This window comes from Coffea eugenioides, chromosome 6 (genome assembly GCF_003713205.1).
Source record: "Coffea eugenioides isolate CCC68of chromosome 6, Ceug_1.0, whole genome shotgun sequence".
Classification (NCBI taxonomy): Eukaryota; Viridiplantae; Streptophyta; class Magnoliopsida; order Gentianales; family Rubiaceae; genus Coffea; species Coffea eugenioides.
This window is the reverse complement of record NC_040040.1, coordinates 31,680,418-31,704,231: the sequence shown is the minus strand read 5'-3', so window position 1 is coordinate 31,704,231 and position 23,814 is coordinate 31,680,418. Positions and strand designations below refer to the sequence as shown.

At 35.4% G+C, this 23,814-nt stretch overlaps 3 protein-coding genes across 3 annotated transcripts; all 3 read left to right on the top strand.

The window, feature by feature from the left end:
• The first annotated feature begins 541 nt into the window (after positions 1-541).
• Positions 542-6,330, top strand: LOC113774588 (nascent polypeptide-associated complex subunit alpha-like protein 1). Its single transcript, XM_027319149.1, has 4 exons — positions 542-668; positions 2,556-2,637; positions 5,413-5,540; positions 5,658-6,330. Exons 1-4 carry the CDS (start codon positions 609-611, stop codon positions 5,988-5,990), a joined length of 603 nt encoding a protein of 200 aa, XP_027174950.1. The 5' UTR covers positions 542-608; the 3' UTR covers positions 5,991-6,330.
• A 6,793-nt stretch (positions 6,331-13,123) lies between these two features.
• Positions 13,124-20,172, top strand: LOC113774069. Its single transcript, XM_027318640.1, has 6 exons — positions 13,124-13,592; positions 13,708-14,262; positions 14,377-14,493; positions 14,613-15,527; positions 16,691-19,316; positions 19,461-20,172. The coding sequence occupies exons 1-6, from the start codon at positions 13,124-13,126 to the stop codon at positions 20,170-20,172; spliced, it is 5,394 nt and encodes a 1,797-aa protein (XP_027174441.1).
• Positions 20,173-20,424: 252 nt separating this feature from the next.
• LOC113774068 (replication protein A 70 kDa DNA-binding subunit B-like) lies at positions 20,425-22,790 on the top strand. The gene is made up of 10 exons (XM_027318639.1): positions 20,425-20,568; positions 20,662-20,935; positions 21,029-21,125; positions 21,227-21,351; positions 21,444-21,522; positions 21,618-21,747; positions 21,845-21,981; positions 22,089-22,209; positions 22,300-22,528; positions 22,696-22,790. Exons 1-10 carry the CDS (start codon positions 20,425-20,427, stop codon positions 22,788-22,790), a joined length of 1,431 nt encoding a protein of 476 aa, XP_027174440.1.
• Positions 22,791-23,814: the final 1,024 nt, after the last annotated feature.

Genomic DNA, 23,814 nt, shown 5'->3' with positions numbered 1-23,814 from the left:
TTAGAGTATTTGTATTAAACCATTGGACTAACATTTTATATCCTAACAGTGTAGTTATTTTCTTACACTAATAGCATTGAATGTATGCCACATATGCATTATTTCAATTTCAAATTTGAATTCATATTATGTGGCACAATCTAAACGTGCTAATGTAAACAAAATTATACACTGATAGTATATAAAAAAGTTATTCGAAATCATTATCTATTATCTATTATACTCTCTTGAACATTTAATTTTTAGTAATTTAATACCTTATACGTTCAATCAATGACACATTTTCAATTAAAATTGAAAGTTAACGAATCCTTCTATAGTTCTATTACTTTTGGATGAAAAGGTTTCAAGTTTCAACACCCCCAAGCCCTCCACATTACCTAAAAAAAAAAAAAATTTTAACACCCCTAATTTAATAACACGGTAAATTGAAAAAATTGTTAAATTGGGGCCACAAATCGAAAGCCAATAATAATTCGAGGATACAAATTGCAAATACTGTTGAATTTTCTACCACAACTATTTAGGGTTCTTGGAGGGGTTCTTTTCTTTCACCCCAAATCCTCACTCTAAAACAGACACGCAAACGACGTTTACTCTCCGACAGCATGACTGCTCAGTCCCAGGAAGAACTACTGGCCGCCCATCTCGAGCAACAAAATATCGATGTAATTTTAATCTCTCCTGTCTCTGTTGATATTTTTTTGTATAAATTCTTGCTATCTGAACTTTTGATTTTTTTTAAAGGAAATTAATATATATTTGCTGCCTCAGTTGCAAAAAATTCGTTTTTTTGTAGTTCAGTATATCTTTTGGAACCTATATTTACAGGAAATCCTTTATTTTTTTGGCCATATTGATCAATGAAAAGTTAAGGTATATTGATATTTAGGTGATGATTTTGTGTTAGTATTGTGGCTTAAGTGGTAACGTGGCTTCTTATGTTTTGCTGGAAATTTATCAATTTTGATGAAATGAATTGGAAAATGAACGAGAACTAACAATTCCATATTCAATTAAAGCTGAAAAATATGACCTTTTTGGTGTTTCGCGGCTACTGATTAGAGAGGATGTGTGCTTCAAATCCAAAAATGTGTTGAAAATGAAGGCTAGTTAATTAATATTGCGGGAGTCAAGTTTCTAAATCGGAGAAAGATATAATCTTTTTGGTATTTTGTGGCTACTGATTAGAAAGTATGTGTACTTCAAATTCAAAAATTTGTCGAAAATGAAGGCTTGTTAATTAATAATGCAGTAGCCAAGATTTTAAGTCAGTTTTTTATTTTGACATATTGGTGATTGCAAAGAGACTTTTAGGCAAAAAGATGCAATTTTTGAATGGAAAGCGGTAGTTTTTTTCGCCGAGTTTGGGTGCAAGGAACTGCACTAGGAATTTCTGTGAAACCATCGCAATTAGCTAAAATGATATTACCCTTCTGAAAGCTGATAATGGAATTGCCCTTGGCTTCGTGAAGAACCTGTTGATTGCAACTCTTTTGTGATGCAGGTAGTGCTTCTAAAGTCACTATTATGTGATTTGGAATTTTGTTAAGAGGGATGCAATTACTCATAATGAACAATTCAGGATCCATTTTTTCATGTCCCCCATCACTCATAAAAGTGTGGCACTTGACATGGATGAGCAAGGACTATTCTTTTGTTAACCTTGGCTTGCAATTAGTAGTATAACTTTTCAGAGTGATTTATCAAAGGGTTGTCCTATATTTAGCTGTGCGCACTATAGTGACATACTGTACTTTTTGATTTTTAAGGACTCTAAGGTTGGTTATCAGTTTAGCCAAGGCTTGCACTTATTAAGATATTGTTGTCTCCAAATATCTCACATGTGGTCAAATGTTGTAAAATACTTAATTTGACAGGCAATGATGCCTGGGATCGCTGAGTCAATTTAGTTCCTGTTCTATCTCTTGCGGATTTTGGAAAATAATTGTTTTGTTTTCCTACTAGAGGTTCATAGTGATGGTTCAATTCTTCGTTTATTGCTTCTCCAACTTGGTGAAGATAACCCGCTAGAATGTCTTTAGCAGATGTCACCTTGTGGTTTACTGGGCCTGTCCGGGCTTCTATGAGTTTACCCCTTTACGGCTGTTTTAAGTCAAGGAAATGAAAAGAATGGGTACTAGATTCGTCTCAATTATAGATGAATTTACAAGTGTCAATTATGGATTTCATTCTAGGCTGCATTAAACTCCTTTAAATTTAACAGACCACTGGATCCTTTCATCTCTAGAACACAATCAATAAATTTGTGCCTTCTATGCACTGCTCTCATCTTCTGCTGCATGGTTTTGATTCTGAAGTATTGCATAGTTAGAAAAAAAACAAGCAACTGGCCAAAATCTTTTCAATATGGTTAATCTGCCTTTCAAAATTTTCCATTGTTGTCCTGCTATGGGCTAAAAATCTTTTTTCTCCTACAATCTCCCGCTTGTTCGTTCAGCTAAATCCTGCCTAAAATGAAGTCAATTGTTGCACTTGTTTGAAGCTGCATTGCTGGCGTATTTTTATTTAATGATGAATATGCTATTTTACAGCCTGAGGAACCTGTGATCGAGGATGACGATGATGAGGATGAAGAAGATGATGATGATGACAAAGATGAAGATGACGTTGAAGGTACTTGTACATTCTGTATGATATAGCACCTTTTACACTCGCTCTTAACGTTTTTTGTGGAAACTTGATGTCGTGGACTATTCAATTAGAGAAATACAACTGTTAAAAGATTTCTACTAATAAATGTTTTCTCATGAAATCTTACCTCTCATGTCTGGTTGGTGCAATAATTTTGTTGTTGGATAATAGAATTCTTGTAGAGGTGTTTTCATGTTAAAGTATGAATTGTTTATAGTGTACAATACAGCCACATTCTGTGAGATTTGCATACATAAAAACATATTCTTTCTGATTCAAGAAATTATTCTAATTTGCCTGCATCTTCGGTTGGATATAGCACAACTCTTTGTCATGCTTTTATTTAACTTCTTCGTAATTGAACACTATTTTGATGATGTAAGAAAAATATGTTGTACCTTTTCATTAATATGACAAATTAAAACGAATTGCTCCCATCCTTTTACTGCCTGTTTGTTGCTCCACTGGTCATTTTCATTCCTCATTCCCTTGTGTCTCTCTATTTTTCATAGGGAAAATGATCGGTTTCATCCTTCACATTTCACAAAAATATTCTTTTCATCCCTCACTTTTAAAAGGAAACAATTTCGTCCTTGACATTTAAAAACTGAAGTTCTTACATCCCTGAACCCAAATTTCAATCTGAATCAAACCACCAATCAACCTGATTACAAATTTTGGGAGTCTAATTGATAGATCACTTGGTTAACTCAACTTGATATTCATGTAAAATTTAATGAACCCAAAAATAAAAAATAAAAAATTATAACATAAAAAAGAAATATTAATCTTTCCTATATTATCATTGTATACACTGACGGTTTTATGTACCGCATATCATTTCAATTTAAATTTAAACATCAAATTTTGTATTTATGATACACATCTAGATTCGCAAGTCGATATACTAACGGTGTATGAAAAGATTTACCCAAAAAAAAAACTCTACTAGTCCAAGACAAAGAATGGTCTTTTATGTTATAATTTTTATTTTTTTGATTTAATAAATGTCATGTGAATATGATGAAATTGACCGAGTGATCTATCAATTCTATTTTCGAAATTTATTACTGGGTTATTGAATGGCTTGATTCAGATTGAAAATTAGGTTCAGGGATGTAATAGTTTTAATTTTTAAATGTCAGGGACGAATTGCTTCATTTTAAAAGTGAGGGACGAAAAGAATATTCTTGCGAAATGTGAAGGATGAAACAGGTCATTTTCCCTTTTTCATATATTCGATGTTCACCCAAATTTCCTGCTTGCTTTCTCCTGCCACCTCTGGCTTTCCTTCCCTCTTGCTCTCTTTGCCTGCCTCCACTTCTGGCTTCGCCCTTCTCTTAATCTCTTCCCCCTCTCCCTGCTTTTGTTAAGCATTTCTCCTTTCTTCTGGCCCCTGTTGCTCCTCCATTTCTTTTGCTTGCTCCTTTCTCTCTGCACCAGGCCACCCAATGATCATTACTTTAATGCCGACCTTGTGCTACTTACAACTCTTCCCTGTTGTTCACTGGTCCCTCTGCCACTTGCTTATAGCAAGCTCTCTCTTTTTCCTATACACTTGTTTCTGTTTGATGATAATGCCCTGGTAATGGTATGTTTTTGCTTGTGCTCAAGAAGCTATAGCTGTTGTCTTGTGGACTTTGTCAGAGCGTTGGTATGTGTCTTTGTCTATGCTGGTGGTGTGTTGTTTCTGCTATTTGGAAAACTGGAGTGAGGGATCAGAGTTTTTCAGGCTTAGTTTTGAATGAGAAAGACTTTATTTTTGGTGTTGGTTAAACTTGAGTATAGGTGGAGATGGTGTTGTGGTGGTTACTAGGCTGTATTACTGTGGTGGAATGTTTAATCATTTGTTTTACTTGGGAATTTTGGCTAAATGAATCTAGACTGTAAGTATGCCATTTTAGCATGTCATCCACTAGGAAATAGCTGTCCAGCCATCCAGGCTATCCAGCCAGTGCTACGTCTATGCTGGTGATTGGGAAGAAGAAAAGAAGATTGTAGTGTTAAAGAAAAAAATTGCAAGAAGAAAGGGGGAATAGAGCAAGTGTGCTAATAATCTGTTTTGTGGTTGTGAAGGTAATTTGGCTGATTGTCAAATGATTCGCTTTTACCAATTAAAAATTATGCTGAGAGTGCAAGGGTGCAAGGGACAAATCACATGCTCAATTGATACTGTTATCCCATCAAATTCTAACATGAGTGTAATTTATCAAAACCAGATGGTAGGTACTTGTGACTTTGGCAAACTTCATGTCAATGTAGTTTTTTGTGTTAATCACATCGAAATTTCTCTCTTTTTTTCCCTACTATTCTTTTCCAATGCCTTTTCTCAGACTACTTGTGCAGAGTAGAGAAACTTTGATATTGAATACAACTTTGGTAGGAATATGCATACGAATCAGCTATGACTTGAGGCACTAAATTTTTGTTTCTTCTCTTTTCCTTTTGCCTTTTCCAAAGTGTCTTGAGTCTTTATGGGTTTCACATGAAAGATTCTTTGCAAAGCCTGTAATTCACATACTAGACCGACATTTCAATGTGGAAAGAGTGTCTTCAGTTCAGATGCTTACAATGTTTTAATAAGCTACATTTGTTGCACCAACTTTCCATCATTCATTACTTGAAATGATAAGCATAAACACATATCAACGTGATCTGGCAATTGACTGCTTTGAAAATGGTTACAATATGCGCTTTGCATCTAGAAATTTCTAAAACTGCATACTTTATGAATGATATCATACTGCTGCTTGTCAGGACAAGGAGATGGTAGTGGAAGATCAAAACAGAGTAGAAGCGAGAAAAAGAGTCGGAAGGCTATGCTAAAGTTGGGGATGAAGGCCATCCCAGGGGTCAGCCGGGTCACTGTTAAGAAGAGCAAGAATGTCAGTATATTTAGATGATTTATGAATTCTACTGAAAAGTTATTTGTTTATTATTTTCTGTTCCAAATTTGGAGATATGTTACTTTTTCTGAATATTTGACTTTGTTTATGTTTTAGATTCTGTTTGTCATCACAAAGCCAGATGTTTTCAAGAGCCCAACTTCAGATACATATGTTATATTCGGTGAAGCAAAGATTGAGGATTTGAGCTCACAATTGCAAACTCAAGCTGCAGAGCAGTTCAAGGCTCCTAATATCAGCAATGTGATATCCAAGCCTGAGCCATCAACTGTAGCTCAGGATGATGAAGATGTAGACGAGACTGGTGTAGAACCCAAGGACATAGAATTGGTCATGACGCAAGCTGGTGTTTCAAGGGCCAAGGCTGTGAAAGCTCTCAAGGCTGCAGATGGAGATATTGTGTCTGCCATTATGGAACTTACAAACTAGGAAGCCCTCCAAGAGTTTCCTGAGACCAATGAGGGTAGAATCTGTATTGTCAAGTTTTATACTGTTGTGGCTTTCTTGTTTTATATTGTTGTGGCTTTCTTATTGCAGCTCTTTTTCATTGACTTCTTTTTAACTACTCTTATAATGTTTGAGCTTATCTATAGAATTTTTATGTATTGTATCAGATTTAGAAAAGTACCATGCGATTTATGATGTGGTAATGGCTGGGTGAGAGTTTTATGGCCTCGTGTCCAGCTTCTTTGTATTGGTTTATAGGGTTTCACTTCCAAAACGATGACGCAGGGAAATGATAGAAAATGACATTATTGGCAATTTGAGATCCCAAATCTCTGTGGTGGCTTCTGCTGATGCGACCAAAACTGATAAATGTGTTGTCTTGGGTATCTTCAGCTTCTAAGTGAAATTTTGTCTTGACTTCTGAGATGGTGAAATTTGGTATGTCAAGGACTCAGAGAGACCTTATAGGTTAGAAGTTAGTCGTCATTTAATGTGTAGTAGCTTAGTCGGGCACATGAGGAGGTCTCTATCCCTGCCTATTGCCTGATGGGTGTCAAATATCAAAAATCTTTTTTTTTTCCTTTTCAAAATGAATTGATATTCAAATATTTTTTTTTTGAGAACGTATTGATTTGACCTCATAAGTGGGATCAAGCATGTTGCCGTCAAGAGAATCTCCTAATTGTGTAGAGCAGTTAGAAAGATATTTTTTAGGGTTAATTGCACTTTATTCCCTTTACGTATAAGTCATTTATCAATTTACCCTTCAATGTTTGTTTTTTCACAATTTACCCCAAAAATTAACGGTCAACCCTAATGGAGATAAAACAGAATAATGAAAAGACAGTAATATCTTTAAGAAAATAATGAAAATCCAAAATACACATATCTCTAGGTTTATGAAAGGGATAAAGAAAAGTTTTCAAAATTACTCTGGAATAATGGAGGAGGGGAATTTCCCTCCATCTGGCACATGGCACAAAAAAAAAAAAAGAAATTCGGAAGACAAAAGGTAGGGGAACCTTTTGTCATTGTCGGTCATCTTTTCTTCAACATATATAGAATAAGAGCGAGTGGGGGGTTTTGGTCTGAAGCTCTTGTTTTCGTCGACCCTCGTTTTTTTTCGTCGTCGGCCCTCGTGCTGTTCCGCGCGTGCCTTCGTCGTCCTCACGTGACCTTTAGTTCTCGTTTGTTTAGCGCCTTGCACTGGCTTCTCCTGTCTTCTCGTTGTCGTTCTTCTCGTTCTCTCTATTTCTCTTTTCCTCTTCCTCTAGGGTTAGATACATTCTCAGACTTTGTTTCCTCCTCCGCCGCCGCATCGTCTCCCTCTCCTCTCCTCTTCTATATCGGCTCGTTCTCTACCGTTTCTTCTTCTCTGTTTTCTTATTTTTTAGTTTTCCCGTCTTTTTCTTTTTTCGTCTTTGCATCCGTTCACTTCTCCTCTTCTATCGGCTTCTTCTATACCCAACATCAGAGATCTATTTTGCTCAACCAGCCTTAGGATTCCCCCCCTTCGTCATCCTCCGCTTTTTTTAACCGTTTTTTCTTCTGTTTTTTTCCCCTTTTTTCTCTTTTTCCGCTTTTCCATCCGTTCACTCCTCCTCCTCATCCTCCACTGCTACACCGGCTCCCTCTCCTTTATCGGCTGCTTCTATTCTACGCCCAGGATTATGGGTTTCCCTTCTCCCATCAGTCCTGGGATTTCTCTTCTGCCTCCCTCCTGTTCAGGTTCATTCTCGCCTTTTTTTTTTTTTTTTTTTTGTACTCGATGGAGCTGGACGATTAATGGACTTTTTCTTTCGGCTAGAGTTATTTTTTCTTCTTCAACATTGATAGTTTCCGTCGTTCCCTCTTTTTTCCCTTTTCCTTTTGCTGTTGATGGATTTTTTGCAGTTTGGTGGTATAGGGGTATCTTCTGCGAGGCGCGCTCTTTTTTGTTCCTCCTTCCAAAGGTAATGCCTCCATTGTTTTCTTTTTTTTTTGGAATTTTTTGGTGCTATTTTTCCCGGCTGTTTCTTCATCGATTTTAAGTTGGAATGATTGTGGTTTGGCAGTACTCCCGCGGCTGGAATTCTTGCGGGTTGGTAGCCTAGAAGTATCTTCCACCAGTTGCTTTTGTTCGGCTTTTTTAAGGTATTGCCTCCGTTCTCTTTTATGGTTTTTGTTTTTTTTTTGTGTTATTTTCCCAGTTGTTTTTTACCTTCTGGGGTTCCATAAACAAGAAAGAAGAGGAGGCGTTTCTTACTGTTTTTTTTACTTCTTATTGTAATTGTAACAAGTAAATAATGACTTCTTGTTGGAATTTATTACTGGTTTGATTTTCCTTCGGCTTTTTTCCCCTTTTTGTTGGAACTTCTTGTATATGGTTTATCGAATGAGTTTTTGTACAGATTTTGTCTTTCTGGTTCGATGGTTTTTCTGAAAATGAATTTTTTACCTTTTTCTTGCTTATGTGGATTTTTAAGACCAACTATATCTTTTGTTGGTGTCCGTGGTCTTTTTTTTTTTTTTTTTTTTTGGTAGTTCGATGTTGCCTTTTATGAGATTTTTTTCCCTTGGAAAGTAGTCTTTTTTTTTGTATCTGTTTGTTGTCTTATTTCTTTGTATATTTTTTTTGAAAATGTATTTTTTGCCTTTTTTTTGCTTATGTGGATTTTTAAGGCCAACTATATGTTTTTTTGGTGTCCGTGGTGCTTTTTTTTTTTTGTAGTTGGATGTTTCTTCCTTCGAAAGTAGTCTTTATTTTCTTTGAATTTATTTTTTATTCTCTGTTTTTTGTAGCTTTCTGTTTTCTTTTTTCCAGGTTTCTGCTTTGTATTTTCTTATGTGGGGTTGTAAGTCTGGTTTTCTTAGTGGTTTGTTTTCTCAGCAAGGAGCATACCATTATAAGATCCCCGATTGTGTGCCTATTGGATCTTATCCCTATTATTGGGTTTTGACTGACAAAACTGTGCTTGATGAAGTATTTGAAATAGAGGCTCCAAAACTTCCATGTTATTTTCTGTTGACCTCTATTTCTTCTTGCCACACTGTTGCTGAGACAGAAAAGTTTATAAGTAATGCATTATTGATTACTCTGTTTTCTATGTAATGGATATGACTATATCTGCATGTTGTGGTTTTCACTTATCTTTTTTGGAACTTGGCAGATGTCATGGGAATTGTTCTCTGTGCCTTTTCTGCCAGGGAGGTTTATTTTGAAGGGGGGCCGTCTGTTGCACGGGACTATGTAATTGTTAATTATGAGTAGGTGTCGATTTTATTTTTGTTCTGTCTGTTATTTATACTGGTTGTATTTGATTTGATAACTTTTGTTTGTTTGGCCCTGTGATTCAAGCATGAAGCCTATTATATTGACACTCTGGAATGAGTTTGAGGCCCTGGAGGGGACTGCTATTCTGGCTAATATTGCAGAGAATCCGGTTGTAATCTGCATCAGGGTTAGAGTGATTGCAGATAGTTGTAAGTTTCTTTAGTTTTTGCTTACCTTTTGCTTTTGATACATGCAAATTTTGTTGTTTGAATACAGCAGTAGTTGATCTCTTTGCCTGTACTTTCTCGATGTCTTTTCAGATTTGTCATTGTCCAGTCAATCCTCATCCGTTATATTGGTTTCACCAAATGTGCAGCAAGCAGAAAATCTTCGGATGTGGTTTGTTGTTTTTACGTTTTGCAGTTGTTTCCTGTTTTTGTTGTTGTCCTATTCTGCTTCTAGGCTTTATTATGTATTGTCTTTGACTCATTACTATACTTTGTTTAGGTTCCAGGCTAAAAGTTCGCAATTGATTCAGATGCTTCATGAACGGAGTTATGCTAACCCATGTGTATTGTTGCCTCCGGTTGCTTCTAATTATATAAGTCGAATCTCATCGATTTCTCAGGCAACTAAATTTGTGAGTATGCTATTGACTTTTGTGGAACTGTGGCTTTTTATCTCTCTAATCTTATCTGTTTTGTTAGCTAAATCAGTTGATACCTATTTTAAATTTTTATATATGTTGCTGCCTATAGGATATAGGGACTGCTTGGATAAAGGGTAAAGTGTCTCTTGAGTATAAGATGGGTAACCTATGGTACTTGGCCTGCCCACATTGTTATCTTCCTAACGATTTTGCTTTGAATTGGGGGATCATGTGCTGTTATTGTGGGTGAGAGATTTATACTTACCCAAGGTATAATGTTTTTATGTTGGCTATTATAAATTTTTTATGTGTTGTTTCCATAGATGTCTGATATAGGGAATTATTGTTTTTGCTCTTTCTTTGTGCTGAATTGTTTATAAATTTGTAATGTTAGGGCTTGTGTGACTCTTGTGATCACGGATGAGACTGGATCTTTAAATGTAATAGCCATGGGGGATGAGGCTGAAAAGCTGATTGGTATTAGTGTTCACCGTTTATTTCAAGCGGAGCAAGAGGTACTTCTTTTTCCTTGGCTTATATATGATAGTGGAATATTATATAGTGTGACCAAATATGTGTTATGCTAATGAGTTCTTTTTTCAATTGGTTGACAGAATGTGCACCTCACTGATCGTGTTGCAAGTGAACTCGAGGGAAAAGTCTTGTTGTGCTATGTTAAGCATTCCAACGATGTGATCAGGGCTGTTAGAGGTGCTCCGTATACAATTGTCGCTGTCTATGGCGCAGATGAAATTGGAAGCAATATTTGCTGATGTCTTTTAGATGTTTACCTAATTTGCCACTCTTTGTATTTGGTTGTTTGAACTACAATGTACAAGACATTAGGCTTTATTTTAGGTTGAGTTATGGCGGACTTGTAATGTTCGTGGTTCATGGATTATGTTTCTTTTTTGGAACTGTATATATTTGGATATTAATCCAGTGTTAACTGCTCCTGTCGTGGTTGTTAACAAAGACTGATTTAGTTAACTTTGTGCCACTGCCGCTGAAGTAATAGACATGTCCATTAGAAAGGGTATACCAAATGTAATATTCTTTAGTGTTATTTTTGTTTTCTTCTTATTTTATAATGGTTTAAAACCATGCTCCCTGACCTATCATTTTCTGGTGCATTTATTCTGAAGAAGAGAGTAAAAAATTCAGATTCGGTTGTCATTACTATGATGTTTGAAGCTTTATTTCCTTTCTGTTAAACTGAATACATTTGCCTTCGTAGTCTTAGAAATTATGTCCAATTTTGCAGACTCATTACTGCCAAGGGGTGTCTTCCATGGTCTTTGTCTTCTGAGTTGTGAATCATACATAGCATTATAAAAGCAATGAAACTAGATAAGCAATACATAGCATTAACTTCTAGAAAGAAAATGATTTTGGAAGTACTAATTTTTCAGGAAAGTTGAGAGGTGAACCACAGGAATGGTTGCTTAGGGGAGAGGTGCATTAAAACTTTATTGTATTATTTCACAGAAACTTGCTGCCTTTGGAGGCATATGAAAGAAGTCTAAATAGGCAATATAAAACTATCAATTTTTCCTTTAAGAAACGATTGAAAGGAGGCGCTGAATGAGAGAATATATAAGATTTTTTTTAATTGTTTATGATCATATACAAACAAAATTTATTCGTATCTGATTCAAAAGAAATAGCTCACCTGGTACCATTCTTGCGCAAGTAATGGGCATGTCCTTTTATAGACAAAGTGGAGCTGATTCTACAAGTGGTCCTGGCTAAAAAAGTGAATTTGTTACCTGGCCTGTACTATTGTCTATCCTAATCAGGTACTCTATCACTTGTAATTACCCTTAAATGGTATGCTCCTTGCTGCAGATTGTTAAGTTCCACTATACCTTTTCGTATTGTCGTGGCCTAGCAATGATCCCTTTGTACCTTTTTCAATAGGTACAGATACAGACTTGATTTTTGTACTGAGTGGCTACTGAATCTTTTTGTTTGTTTCTGATTTTTTTTTTCAGATTCAATTGGTACATTCTGAGAAATATTACGAGGCCACAGTGGCTCTTTATAGCTGCCTTATGTGTATATATATACACTAGAACTCCACAGCTTTAAGCCTCTCCTTTTTTTTTTCCTCTTGGGACAACCTCATTCTCTGCAGAATACTGGTATGTTTCTGTTTGAAGTTTTTGTTTTTTCGATCATAATATTTTGTTGTTGCTGCCTATATAGTTTACCGCATGCTATTGAAATAAATATATAGTTTACGCTTTGTTCTTGTCTGTTTGGCACCTTTGTTAGATAATTGTAAGATCTCTTATATTGAAAATAAAGAGCTCTGTCATAGAAGCATTGGACTAGATGAGTTTTACCTTCTGATTAACTTATGTGGCTAAGTTAATCATCTTAATATAGTAGTCATGGCTTTCTTTTTTTTTTTTTAGTTGCTGCATTATGAGTGTTATAGAAGCTATTCAGTTGCTTGTAGTTAATCTGCCATTTGCTTACTATTCTTTTTCTATTTTTTTATACCTTTTTCCACTTATAATATTCAAAACAATGTCCTGACTGTTGTTGCTTAGGAGTCAATATATTTTCGGAAAACAAATAGCAAAACTGTTGTTTGTGGATATTTTTTTTAAAGACAGAATTAATTATCAATAAAATTATTCCTTGATAATTATCTGGAATTTGGAATCTCATGTGGTTTCTTACTTTTGTTAAGGTGGGCATGGGACTTTTGTTCTAGCTTATTTTCTCCTCAATCAGAGTGATTTTAGGGGTCCTGCTAAGGATTGATTTTAAGTCTTTCATTGATCTTTAACACTCTTTGGAAGACTGGCAGGTATTATTCTTCAGTAATTTTTTTCCTTACTATCATTTAACCACGAACTGTTACATTATTCATGCATTTGTATAATATACGTTATTCCTGGTTGTTTATCTTAGTTTAGCTATTATATGCTCTTTTAATTTAGTGTGTGAAAAGCTAGAGTTATTTTTCTGCCTGGGATTATAATGCCCTGAAGTATGAGCATTATTCTGCTATGTCGAAAGGAAAAATTAATGAATTATTGAGGCATAAATGAGACACATGTGCTAGGATGAGAACTGGTTATGTAGGAGCAATGTTATTGATGCATTAATGAAATATATATGCTTTCTAGCTGTTTTCTTCAGGCTAATTGTTCCCTAATTTCTTAAACAACTTATGTAGTGCTAGACTGAATTGCTTTGATGGACCGTAATGCTATTAAACGTAGACGTTATTCTAATATGCCGGAAGAAAAAAAGGATGAATTGTTGAGGCGTAGACGAGAGGCATACGCTCGAAAAAAAGCTACTACTGTCCAGTCTACTGAGACCTCTAGATGTTCTTCTATAGCAGAAGAAAAGAGAAATAAGTCAGTGTTGTCTGGTGCAAAAAAAACAAAGAAAGTTGCATGTAATGTTCCTTCACATTCTGGTTGCGAAGTACGAACTTCTAAGAATAATCAGAAGCCTTGTGGTTCTGCTTCTGGATTATCTCCATCAGCATTAACTGCTAATAGTTTAATTGCTGATTCATCTGGTTGTGTGGAACAATCAGTTATCAGTACTAGCGAATTAGCTGATTTGTTTGATAGTACGACACAACGCTTTGAGGCATCGTCAAGCACCTTGCCTTCACCTGTTCTTTCGGCTGATCATCATCCTGTACCTACAGGTATACTCCTCTGGAAAAAATAATGCTTTTAGAGAAATAATTGCCTGTCTATTCTTTTACACTTTTTTTTTTGCTGAAACTTATAGACAATTTTTTTCCCTCATTCTTGTATCAGTTCACAATCAATCCCTTATAGAGGAAGGAACATGTATAATCAATGTTGGATCATCTTGTTCCTCCAAGGATGGCAATAAGAAACAAGTTCTTGTTAATGCTATTAAACGTAGGCGTTATTCTGATATGCCGAAAGAAAAAAAGGATGAATTGTTGAGGCGTAGACGAGAGGCATATGCTCGAAAGAAAGCAACTTCTATCCAATCTACTGAAACCTCTAGATGTTTTTCTATAGCAGAAGAAAAGAAAAATAAGACAGGGTTGTCTGGTGACAAAAAACAAAAGAAAGTTGCATCTGATGTTCCTTCACGTTCTGGTTCCAAAGTACGGAATTCTAAGAATAATCAGAAAGTTTGTGGTTCTGCTTCTGGGTTATCTCCATCAGCATCAGCTCCCAATAGTTTAATTGCTGATTCATCTGGCTGCATGGAACGATCAGCTATCAGTAATAGTGAATTAGCTGATCTGTTTGATGGTATGTCACAACGCCTCGAGGCATCGTCAAGCACCTTGTCTTCACCTGATCTTTCAATTGATCATCATCATGTACCTGAAGGTATACTCATCTAGAAAAAAATAATGCTTTTAGAGAAATAATTGCCTGTCCATTTTTCCCCATCTTTTTTTTAATAAAACTTATAGAAAATGTTTTTTATACTTCTTGTATCAGTTCACAATCATTCCCTTATAGAGGAAGGAGCATGTATAATCAATGTTGAATCATCTTGTAACTCCAAGGATGGCAGTAAACAACAAATTCTTGTTAATACTCAGCTTCAAAATACAGGTTGGTTTTAATTAATGTTACAAATTTGTTCTAGCTTAAAATGCTACTGGCTTGCATTACCTGTTTTGTTTTTACGTTTTTTTTTGTTTAGAGGGATTAATAGTTATCTATTTACTTAGGAAAAAGAAAAAAAGCTAAAAAGGGGAGCTACCATCGTCTGAACAAAATTCCGACTGAATCATTGATACTGCCCGATGCACTCAACTGTGAACACTGTGGTGCTAAGCGATTCCATTTAGAACCACCGAGTTTTTGCTGTTCTGGAGGCGAGGTTTCTGTTGTTATCCCTGTTATGCCTTATGAACTTTTTCGGCTCTATTCTGGTACAGATGAGGAATGCATTAACTTTCGGAAGAATGTTCGTACTTATAACAACAATCTTGCATTTACATCGTTTGGTGCAAAATATGATAAGAATTTGACCAAAAATAGCCAGGGAGTTTACACTTTCCGGGTACAGGGGCAGGTCTATCATCTCTTGAACAGTTTAATACCAAATGATCGCCCACCTATTGGTATTCAGTTGTATTTCTATGATCAAGAGGAGGAGATCTCAAAAAGACTTGGTGTTTCTCCTAGGTTGCGTGAGAGTACTCTTAAACTTTTGATGGGTATTCTTGACAAGAATCCTTACACTAGGTTCTTTAAGAGTTTAAAAGACCTTCCTAATCTAGACGATCATAATATATTTCTTAATTCCAATCCCGGGTTGGATCAGCGTCTGTATAACATACCAACCTCTTCAGAAGTTGCTGCTATTTGGACTGAGACAGATAATGAAAGCCTTGACAAGAGTGCACATATACAAGTGTATACTCATTCAAATTCAAGTCATAGGATTCAGCATTATTTTGCTTGCTATGATTCACTGCAATATCCACTGTTGTTCCCACGAGGTGAATCTGGCTGGCACTACGGCATTCCAAGAAAGACCATTCCTCATAAAAGAAAAAGGAAGGAATCTGATGATGATGCTCTTCCTGATGTTTCTCAAATCAGAAGTGCTGCAGGCCTTATTGACATGGAAAATGAAGGTATCATTGCTTCTGGTTTTATATTCACTCTGTTTTATTGTGTCTTGAATTTCCAGAAATTTTATGTTTGGATGTTTACGAGACCTTTTAGGAAAAAAAAAAGATATTAATTGGTCTATACAGATGTTAGAGTCTAGATGAAAGCCTATTCAGTAAACATGTAAAAAATAGTAGGTATTTACCTTTACTGCAGCCAAAATGTCTGTTATAGCAGTTATTTTTCCTTGAAACTCATAAACATCTTAGAAGGCTGATTAGTATATGGTTTCTGATCTTACGTGTTCAAGTTCTTTTATAGTATTTACTAAGGAATAATGCTTGTTCTCTTTGATAGCAAGGCAAATTCGTTCCCCCCATGTATGAAAGCAAAATAAATGCAATGCTTTAATACTGTAAATCTTCCACAACTACTTGTATTTGCCCCTAATTCAACCAATCCTGCCACAAAAAAAAACAGGTTTATATGCAGTGAAATCTTTAACATAACTGTCATCCATTTCAGATACCTGAGACAATCTTTAACTTGCAAGATAGAAGCCAATTGTCAGTTTTATTCTTGACGATACCTATATATTTTGCATACTCCAAAACCACATTAAGAGGGTCTACTTTTTATTTTAGTATGACACAATCAAGTAAATTGATTTAATAGCAAAAGCACATTTTAGAAGACAATGCAGAATAATATAATAAATTAGTTGAAAGAAAGAGAATTCTGGAATCGTTTAACAAGACAATAATAGAGTGCACAGAAAAATGGATGGGGAATCAAAATTTAGAAATCAAGAATGCAAGACATACTATGAGATCTAAATTCAAAAATCAAGAATCCTTGTTGTTCTATATTATACGTCTCATGTCAATTTTTTATGTTAGTGTCATTCCTATAATATAGCCTCTTGCTTGCTATTATTCATATAACAGTGTTATGTTATTGTTTCTTAGTTGGTTGCTAATGTCTATATATATATATATATATATCAGAGAGCAAGCAATGAGATCTAGCATGTTAATATTCTTGGAAAGCTATCTTCTTCTCAATAGCATAATAATTATCACTTGAGATCTATGGATCTAGCTTAACTGTTTTGCTGTCATTATTTCAATATATAAATTAATCTTTAATTTTCTAATTGTTTAGCTTTTTTTTTTCCTCTCCATAGTTGCTGAGGAAGGGAAAAACAAACGAGAAACTATTTCTGCCAGAGAATACTATTGCTATAAATTACAGATTAGAGATGACGATAGATCAATGATCTTGCACACGAGGCGATTATTGCAGCAATTTGCAGTTGATATTTATGTTAAGATTGAGACTTCTAGGCTTGACTACCACAGGAAAAAACAAACTGAAATAAGAACTGAAATTCTTAAAGGTGTAGTGGATAGCATCTCTACTGGGCAGTCTGAAGGTAGTAAGATTGGTCGTCGGGTTTATCTTCCGTCTTCTTTTATTGGTGGTCCAAGGGACATGAGACGAAGGTATATAGATGCTATGTCTTTGGTGCAGAGATATGGTAAACCTGATCTATTTATTACCATTACTTGTAATACGATGTGGAAAGAAATACAAGAAAATTTAAAATATGGAGAAGAAGCTCAAGACAGACCAGATTTGGTCACACGGGTGTTTAGAGCGAAGTTGGAATTGCTAAAAGCTGAGATTACAAAAAAAAAATTTTTTGGTGAGGTCGCTGCTTGTGTGTATGTGATTGAGTTTCAGAAGAGAGGTCTTCCTCATGCTCATATATTAGTTATTTTAAAACCAGAATATAAACCACTGAATCCTGAGGCTTATGACATGATAGTCTCTGCTGAAATACCTGATCCAGTTACACAGCGCCATTTGTATCTTTTAGTTATGAAACACATGATTCATGGTCCTTGTGGATCATTAAAAAAAGATGATGTATGCATGAAAGATGGTATGTGTAAGAATCACTATCCAAAGGATTTCAATGACTACACTACTTATGCAGAGGATGGATATCCTCACTATAGAAGAAGGATGAATGGTCGGTCTGTTAAAGTGAGGAATCATTTGTTGGATAATAGATGGGTGGTGCCATACAATCCGTACTTGCTTGCTTTATTTGATTGCCATTTGAATGTTGAGATCTGCTCAACTGTCAAGTTAGTCAAATATCTCTACAAATATGTTTATAAAGGGCATGATCGTGTCAGCTTTCATATCCATTCAGAGAACAACCATGAAGATGTTGATGAGATTTTAGATTTTCAGTCTGGTCGTTGGGTTGCTGCTGCAGAGGCTTTTTGGCGCATTTTCCGCTTTAAATTGAGTGAGATGACGCCAAGTGTTTATGCATTACAGGTTCATTTACCTGGAGAGCAAATGATTTCTTTCCATAAGAAAACTAATCTTGCTGATTTAGTGAATGATGTCGACTTCTCAAAAACAATGCTGACTGAGTACTTTTATGTGAACCGAACAAATAAAGAAGTTCAGAATCTAAAGCTCTTGTACAAGCAGTTTCCTGAGTTTTTTGTCTGGAAACCAGCTAAAAAACGCTGGTCTCGAAGAAAGCAGCGAAGAGTCATTGGAAGATTAGTATCAGTTAGTCCTACAGAGGGAGAACGATATTATTTGAGACTGCTTTTAACTCACGTTCGTGCACCTACTTCCTTTGATGATTTGTTAACTGTTAATGGAGTTCATATGAGTTCCTACAGATTAGCTGCTTTTGAGATGGGATTACTTCAATCTGATACATATATTGAAGATACTCTTGATGAAGCTGCTACTTTTCAGATGCCTTCTTCATTTAGAAGCTTATTTGCTATAATGCTAGCTTTCTGTTCTCCATCAAATCCAAAAGGCCTGTGGGAAAAGTATGAAAGTGAACTGTCAAGAGATTTTCAAAGGAATAGATCATTAACTGGTAATAATTCTGATTACATCAGAATGTTTGCTCTTGAGGAGATCAATAAATTCCTAGAACAAATGGGTAAGAGTGTAGATGATTTTCACTTGGCCTTTCATCATCTTCGAGCTACAGCGGATCAACAGATTACAAAGGAAATTGAGGCAGAAAGAAACATTCAGTTTTCAGAAGAGGATCTGCTCTTGCCTTCAAGGCTAAATATGGGACAGAAATTTGCTTATGATACAATTATGAAACAGATTTTTTCAACAGAGGCCAAAAGTTTTTTCATTGACGGGCCTGGTGGAACCGGCAAAACATTTCTTTATCGTTCACTTCTAGCTACATTGCGCTCCCAAGGTTATATAGCCATTGCTGTGGCGTCGTCTGGAGTTGCAGCCTCCATTCTTCCTGGAGGAAGAACAGCGCATTCGCGCTTTAAAATCCCACTTGATATGTCTGAAGTTAGACCATGCCAAATTAGCAAGCAAAGTTCTACTGCTAAATTGATTGTCCAGTCTAAACTCATTCTGTGGGATGAAGCCTCAATGGTTAGACGAGAAACGATTGAAGCATTCGATATGCTTCTTAAAGATATTATGGAATGCAGTGATCCTTTTGGCGGCAAAGTAGTAATTTTTGGAGGAGATTTTCGGCAAACCTTGCCTGTCATTCAGAATGCAACAAGAGATGTTTTAGTACAAGCAAGCTTTGTTAATTCGCCTCTGTGGAGCACTTTACAGAAAATTACTTTAACAGAGAATATGAGAGCTGTTATGGATCCTCCATTTTCTGAATTCTTGCTCCAAATTGGAGAAGGCCGTCAACCAGAAGATGAAGATGGGAAGATATCTTTATGTAAAGATATGGTGATTCATTATGATGGCAAAGATACTGCTCTTACCAGGTAAACATATTTAACATACACATTTTTATCACATTTGCTATATATATAACAAATTACTTTACAAATTCTTTTTAAGCTTCTAAGGTCTATTTCTTAGTTCAAGATCCCTCTTACTAACTGATAACTATGTACTTTAATAATCAGGTTAATACAAACTGTATTCAGTGACCTAAACGTGTATTCCTTGGATCCATATCAAATGATCAACCGTTGTATTCTATCGGCAACAAATAGTGCTGTTGATGATGTCAATCAGACTATCATTGATAGGTTTCCTGGAGAACCGCATGTTTATACAAGTACTGACAGGACTCTTAACGAAAGGGATCAAGGTGACTATGAAGACTTGCTTAATTCTCTCAACCCGAAGGGATTGCCTCCTCATAAGTTGATTTTGAAGAAAAACTGTCCGCTAATTCTTGTGAGGAACTTGAACCCAACAGAAGGTCTTTGTAATGGTACCAGACTAATATGCAAGGAACTGCGACAGAATACCATTTGTGCTGAAATAGCAGTAGGGCAGCACCGTGGGAAACAAGTTTTCTTGCCAAAGATTCCTCTTCAATCCTCTGACAGCGAAAAAAATGGAATCCCTTTCAAAAGAACTCAATTTCCTGTCAAATTATGTTTTGCAATGACAATTAACAAGTCTCAGGGACAGACTCTGGATTATGTCGGAATATATTTGCGCGAGCCCGTTTTCTCTCACGGGCAGTTATATGTTGCCCTTTCTCGAGCAAAAACTTCAGCTGCAGTGAAAGTGTTGATAATACCAGCAACTTTTCATGACATGGTTACTGAGTTCAGAACTAGAAATATTGTCTTTCATGAAGTTCTTGAATTATCTAAGCAGTAGTTTTTTGTTCAGATATGTAGTATCCATATTACTGGTTTAATAGCTATTTTATGCTTCATATTTCTCTGTTGTTCTTTGCCGAATCTTTTTTATCAGTCTGATATTTCATGAATTATCTAAGCAGTAGTTCTTATTCAATTATGTAATATGTATATTAATGCTTTTTTAGGTATTTAATACTTTATATTTCTCTATTGTTCTTTGCTGAATCCTTTTTATCAGTCTGATCTTTTTATTTTGCTTTTCGAAAGAATGGTTAATTTGCTATGCATTGATGATATCAAGCCAAGAATGAAGGGATGGTCAGCCCATGTAACTGTTGAGGAAAAGATTCATGTGGCTACCTCCAAGCATTCTCCCACCAGATATCAAAAAGTTGTGCTTGCTGATTCAAAGGTATGAACATACTGTATAGCAAGCTATTTTTTCTGATTTCTTTTTAGTTCAATAGAGCTATAAATTCAAATAGATCTGTTAATGTAATGTCAGGGATCAAGAGTTGAGGGAATAATGTTCAATACTGCTGTCGAAAAGATGGGACCAAAATTCCATGTTTTCAAAAAGTATCTTATATCAAATGCTGATGTTAGAGAAATTGAGGAAAAGTATCAGACTAATGGTCTTACAATTCAATGGCTGATAAGTACACGAACTGTTGTTGAAGAATTAGATGAACAAGCAACTGATCTTTTACCGTCTCAGTTTACTGCTGCGAGCTTTAAAGACTTGCCCCTTTATGCTGATTCGAAATCTCATGCTGTTGGTGAGCATCATTTATGGTTTTATTTAATTGTAATTCAGTCATTATATGAACTTTAATTCATCTGTTAACTTAATCCTTACCTATATTTGCTAGACATTATGGCAGTAGTTGTTGATTCAATGCCTGTTGTACCAATTAAAAAAGACTTAAAGGAGTCATTTGTGCAGAGATTTCTCATTGTGAATGAAGAGTATGTCATTCATCTAAGTTTTATAATCTTTCAGGTTAATAAAAGAATTATTTAAACAGTCTCTCTGACAAATGTTTGTTAATCTGATGCTTGAATATTAGGATGATTCCTACTGTGTTATCTCTGTGGAATGCATTTGTTGAGAATGAAGGCAAGCTAATTACTGATCAAAGCAACAAGCATCCAGTCATTTTATGTCGTAGGCTTAAAGTTGTTACTTACAACGGTAATTTAAATAGCTAAATCATTTCTGCTGCAAGCTTGTTAATTGCAGTTTCTTTATCAGCTGAAATCATGTCAGTGTTATTCTTGGAACAGGAATATCACTCTCAACAAGGAATGATTCGGTTGTTATTGTTGATCCACCTATAAGAGATGCAAGAACGTTGAAAAATTGGTGATTATTGTTATATAAATGCATTTTTATGTTCTCAGTTAGGACTTCTAACTTAGCATTGATTTATCTTGTTCCCTTCTATTTTGTATATACAGGGCATGCAGAAATGAAAAGGAACTGCTTGTTGTCAGCAATGAGAAACCATATACTAACCAGTCTCCTAAAATGTTTTATGGCCCCCAACACAAACTAAGTACTATAACAGATGTTCTTCCAACGGAAAAGGCAAGTATCTACTGCCTTTTACATTTTTTTCAAATATGTTTTCAATTAGACTCTTATATTTGTTATACATCAATTGACATTGTTTTTTCCCTAAAAGGTTTCCTGGGTCAAGTGTATGTTTTCTTTTGAGCACATCTTACAAAAATATTACTATATGGCATGTGTGAAATGCCGACGGCTAACTGATGCTGACTATGGATGCACCTACACCTGCAACCATTGCAATGAAAAGCAGTCTGCTCAACCAAGGAAAGATGCTTATTGTGGTTAATAAACCTTTCTTGACTTACTTAATATTCTACACATATATTCATTTCTTTTGTTATTTACATCAATTGCAGATGTCGTTTTGATATTGACCTTACTGATCACACTGACACGATAACTGCATCCATTTTCGGTGAACAAGCTGAGACTTTGCTTGGATTTACTGCCTTACAAGCAATGGATTACTTCAATAGGGTTTGAATACGCATTCTCTTTACTTACTCAAAAGATTCTGTGACTGATGCCTATATGATAAAGTTTTCTAAACCCAGCATTGATTTACAGAATGAGGAGCTACCATTAAACAAACTCCATGAAGAATTAAAGAGTAAGATGTTCATAGTGCAGCTCAAACCAGGGAACACAAAAAATGATGGATCATACCAGCGTTACACTGTTGCATACTATTTTGAAGACAATGCTGAAAATACCTCATTCAGATGCCAATCACCTGTCGCCTCAAAAGTTCAGAACAGTGCCCCTGAAAGCACAGCCTCTGCGCATTTATCTCCAGGTATATACTTCCTTCTGTTTATTATGCAGTCTGATTTTCCTAAGATAATAGTTTCATGTTCCTTAACATAATTATTTAACTTTCTTTATGAAATCGATGAAAATCAAGGCACTGCTATTTAAGTTTTAACCTGATCGTTTTACTTCGTTCATAACTTTCTTTTGCAGAAAAAACAGAGTCATCATCGAAAACACGCCGCTCTCTTCTCGAAACATTTAGTGGATCTGAAGAATCTGCTGCAAAGAAGAAGCGAAGCAAATGATTGTATTGCAGCTTAAACTCTATTCTCGAAATTGGCGTTAAACTGATTAAGCAACTGAATACTTATCAGTTGCGTTTGGCAAATTGTATTGCAGCTTTAACTCTATTCTCGAAATCCTTAACTCATTATGTTTATGATGCAACAGTAATTTTATAATTAAGTATGCTGTGCTGAGTTTCCTGAGAAAATAGTCTCCTATTTAGGCCTGTTAGAATTTATTTTTCCTAAGTTAATGTGTGTCAGAGTAAAGCTACCTATTTTTTTTACTCCATTTTCTGCATAGTATTGCAGTGGCTCATTGAGTTCATCACGTACTTCTCTGATGCTTTCCTATACAGGAAGATCATCTGGATGCTTGTCACCTTTTGCGTAATTAGTGATGCACTATTTTTAGAAATTTCCAGCTGTTTTATATAAATCTCTGCCATTGACTTTATATACTAACTAGCATTGGGTAATTGCCAGTAGAGCAACAGGTCATGAACTGTAGAATTGAACACAGTTAGCATCAATTTCGCAGTAGAAATTTATTATCCTTATGCAGCTTTCTTGGTTATTACTTCCATTCACCTACCATATTTACTACCATTTTAATGTTCAGCGATTAAATACAGACAGCTTTTTCATAGTTTTTCACTATATAAACATACGAACAGGTTTCCTTTGCAATACCAGTTTTTCCTATTAGTCCCATAGCTCTTATTCTAATACTAAAGTTTTGTTATTTCATAGTTCCTTCCTTTTCTGCCTTTCCAATTAGTAATGACTAAACCAAAAAATCCCTTCAAGAAATGGTTGGCAGTTCCTCAAGGAAATAAGACTAGATTCTTCCTCTGTATGTTTGATAAAACAAAAATTCATGCAGCAACGATGGTTAAAACTTCTGAAGAACAAACCATCTATTACATCAAAAACAATTTCATGGAAAGCTATCCACAACTAATAAAACATACAGGTGAACCATCTTTTTATTCTTTCGATTCAGTTGCCCAGTGGTTGCATACTATAACCACTCTTTCTCCTG